Consider the following 3,739-nt stretch of genomic DNA (forward strand, 5'->3'; position numbering starts at 1 on the left):
TTTTTTTTTTTTTTTTCATGTCCGAGTTATATTCATAATTTGATTCTGATCTTAAAACTTTCTCCAGTTTCCACCCACTTTGACGCATTTATTGTATATACAATTTTTCTTCTCAAGAGAAACAGTTTTTTTTTTTCAATACAGCTTTACATAATTAAAAAAATGTGTAAGATTCACGTCTTATGCTTTTTCTGAATAATAATTTTTTAAAAAAAATTGTTCTGAATAGTTTATTTGGTGGATTGGAAAAACAGATTTGCCTCGAGCAATGGTTGCACCAGACATGGAAAACGTGAATGGCACAACGGGACACAAGCACCAGGACATGTCTGTTCTTCAACAACACGTCGCTTTCTTTGACCAGGACGGTGATGGCATCATTTACCCATGGGAGACATTTAGAGGTATCAATAAACATCTTAGAACAATTGATGAAAAATCAAGAATAAAAAGATTTTATTATAGTCTCTTTTGCAATGCTCAGGATTTAGAGCACTTGGTTTCAACGTGGTTTCTAGTTTATTTCTAACACTCATTGTGCATCTTACAATGAGTTACGCCACAATGCCTGTAAGTTAATTTCTTATGAACATCTCAATTAAGATGTTGATGAGTTAGTGTCTTTTATCTCTTTGGTTCCTCTCTAGATGTCAAGATGTTTACTTTGTTTTCTTGTTCGAACACCAGACTTGGATGCCTTCTTACACCTTCCCGATTTACATCAAGAACATCCACAGAGCCAAACATGGAAGCGACACCTCGACTTACGACACTGAAGGAAGGTTCGTCTCTCAATATAACCTTTGTCCATGATGATACTTTTGGACTTGTGGTTATAATTGTCAAAATCTTAAGGTACATTCCTTCAAATCTGGAGAACATGTTCAGTAAGTACGCACGTACAGTGCCTGACAAGCTAACCCGTTTTGAGCTGTGGCAAATGACCGAGGCTAACCGCAACGCATTCGATTTCTTTGGCTGGTCAGTCCAATCTTTTTCTCTTTCTTATGGCCTTTCTCTATCTCTCTCTTAATGGCGTGAAATTGGAAACACAGGGCAGCGAGTACAATGGAGTGGGGAGTACTGTACCTCCTGGCCAAAGATGAGAATGGTTACTTATCTAAAGAAGCAGTTAGGAGATGCTTCGATGGGAGCTTGTTCGACTACTGCGCTAAGGCAAGAGCTTCTGCTAAAAAGACTGAAAGATGGATGACACGCATACCAGTTTCTTGAGTTTTAGGCAGTTTCATATCTTAAGTAACCTTTTTTAATCTCTTAACCAAAACATAAAACAGGTCATTAATTAATTCAGATGGTAACTTTTTGCTACCTATATTTCTTACCTTGGTAGATTATTCTTGATAATTTGTTAGAAATGATCTTGAGTAAAAAAAAAAAAAAATTGTTAGAAATGATCCTTTTGAGATTATTCTTTTAGTTTATGGACTTTGGTGAGTGCTTTATTTGAGGGATATCAAGATTCTCTATGTGTCACTGTGTTTTATGTTTTTGGATATTTTCAAGGAACTCAAAGTACCAAAACTAAGAACCAACAGCACATGGAACCTAAGAGCATTCCCACCCCACCCGGTGAGTGTCAAAAAAAATAATAATATAAAATTAAAAGAAGGAGAGTGAAGGTTTAATTTTGAGATGAAGTGTCTATGCCCCGACATCTAGAGACACTGATGAGAGAAAAAGTAGACAGCTGGTGTATTGTTATTGGTGCTGAATAATAAATTAAATTAAATTATAAAAATTATATATATATATATATATATATATATATATATATATATATAAACATATATATATATATATATATATAAACTTTGAGACTTTCAAAACAAGTATGACCGATAATAATGCTCTAAGACCAAGATTATTGGTAGGTTCATATTAGGAGGATCTTAAATACTATTTGATTTTTTATGAATTAATTGTGTATTGTTTTGAATATAAAAATCTATGATCTCTTAGTTAAAATTTTATTCTCCAATATGGTAGGTTCTAATTTTGGGTCTCTTATTTTTAAAAATATTGTGTTTTGAAATTTAAAATTTTTAAATAGAATAGAAGTAGTATAGAATATCAAAGATTACATTTATATGAGGAAAAAATTAATGTAATTTAGTATTCTACTACATAACATTTACAAGAAATTTACAACATATTGTAAAACAAGAAAGAAAAAAAACTAAAGTTGTTGATTCTGGTTAAGCATTCTCAATAATCCGGGTTTAGTACAATTCAATAAAGATCGTCTAGAGTGAACCATTAGCAAACAAAGCACGAGCCTCTCTCAACTTCTTCTCTTCACACAAAATATAAATCAACCAAGTGTGGCTTATCGGACGAGGCCAGAAATCAAGAGAAGCCATGTCTTTAACCACCTTAACCGCTTCCATGGTCAATCTAGAGTAACAGAGGCACTGAAGCAGCTTATCATAAGAGTCTTCATTTGGATTAATCCCTTGCTTCTGCATTTCTAACATCAGATCCAAAACAAGCAAAGGTTGTGTAGCATAACGAAGACAGTTACAGAGCAACACAAATCTTCCCGAGCATAATATAAGGTTGTGTAGCATAAGGAAGACAGTTACAGAGCAAGAGCAACCCAAATCTACAGGCTCAATAACTTAAAAACCAGCTCCTCGACTAAGATCATCAGTTCACAAACTGAGGAGCATGTTCAATTAGGATGCAAGCTACTTAGTCAAGGGATTCACTAATGTCCGATTAGGATGCAAGCTACGTAGTCACCTATTTATATAGAGGAATCAAAGAAAACAGAAGAGTCTAGGGTGAAATGCAAACCTTAAAGCCAGTCAGGTCATGTACTACGTAGTTTGGCAATTTATCTGGCTGCACAACATATCCTCCTGCAAAACCATGACACAAAATGTTATAGAAACGGTGTAAAAGATAGTCCAGAAACAAATCTAAATATTTCGTATTATATATCTACAAACAATGATGACCAATTTTGATTGCAGGAATGAGAAGGGATTTTCCAAATTTTGAGTTCCAAGTTCTCAGCTTTCCACCAAAATATAATCAAACTTAGCTGATAATAGAGATTGCAAACATCTAATTCAAACAACTTTGTATCAATCATCAATTACTAAACAAATGGTACACTGACACAACTTCGTATCTCAATTGCAACATAAAAAGGGCCAAAATTGAGTTCAAATTCGTATTTTATAATGGCTATTATCTGCTCTCTCATGTTGCGCCTACGAAACAAACAATACCACAATCAAAATCAAAATCTTTTCTTTCATATTCAAAACCACATTTCAAACCAAGAGAGAGAACCTTAAGTTGAGTCCTTCTGTTCTGAAACCAGACCTTGATTTGTCTAGGAGCCAAACTCAATTCTCTGCTAAGTGGATTCCTCTGCTTCTCATCAGGATGAAGACACTCCTTGAAACTCCTACAAGTTTCGTAATTCAACGATTACAAAACAGAACAAAGATATTTCTCAAAGAAACAACAAAAAAAAAAAACAACGTTTAAAGCCTCAATCTGTCGCGAATTCTTACTATCAGAATGAGAAACTTACCATTAGAGATAGGTTCAAGCTCCTCCGATTCAGTCTCCTCTGATTCCAATCGATTCAATCTCCTCCGATTGATTAGACTCCGAATTCAATCTCGTCCAAGTTCAATCTCCTTTAGACTCCTCTGATTCCATCTCCAACGATTCCGACCGATTCAATCTCCTCAAATTGAGA

General features: G+C 34.4%; 1 protein-coding gene across 2 annotated transcripts in view; it reads left to right on the forward strand.

Moving 5' to 3' along the window:
* The window catches only part of LOC104736845 (probable peroxygenase 3), a 1,981-nt gene extending 509 nt beyond the window's left edge, over positions 1 to 1,472 (forward strand). The window contains exons 2-6 of one of the 2 annotated variants that reach the window (XM_010456912.2): positions 255 to 404; positions 485 to 570; positions 688 to 782; positions 856 to 981; positions 1,056 to 1,472. In XM_010456912.2, coding sequence (XP_010455214.1) covers positions 255 to 404; positions 485 to 570; positions 688 to 782; positions 856 to 981; positions 1,056 to 1,233 — 635 coding nt within the window. In that variant the 3' untranslated portion in view covers positions 1,234 to 1,472. The remainder of the gene's footprint in view (positions 1 to 254; positions 405 to 484; positions 571 to 687; positions 783 to 855; positions 982 to 1,055) is intronic. The other variant, XM_010456913.2, reaches the window with a different exon arrangement.

Source organism: Camelina sativa, chromosome 13, assembly GCF_000633955.1.
Source record: "Camelina sativa cultivar DH55 chromosome 13, Cs, whole genome shotgun sequence".
NCBI lineage: Eukaryota > Viridiplantae > Streptophyta > Magnoliopsida > Brassicales > Brassicaceae > Camelina > Camelina sativa.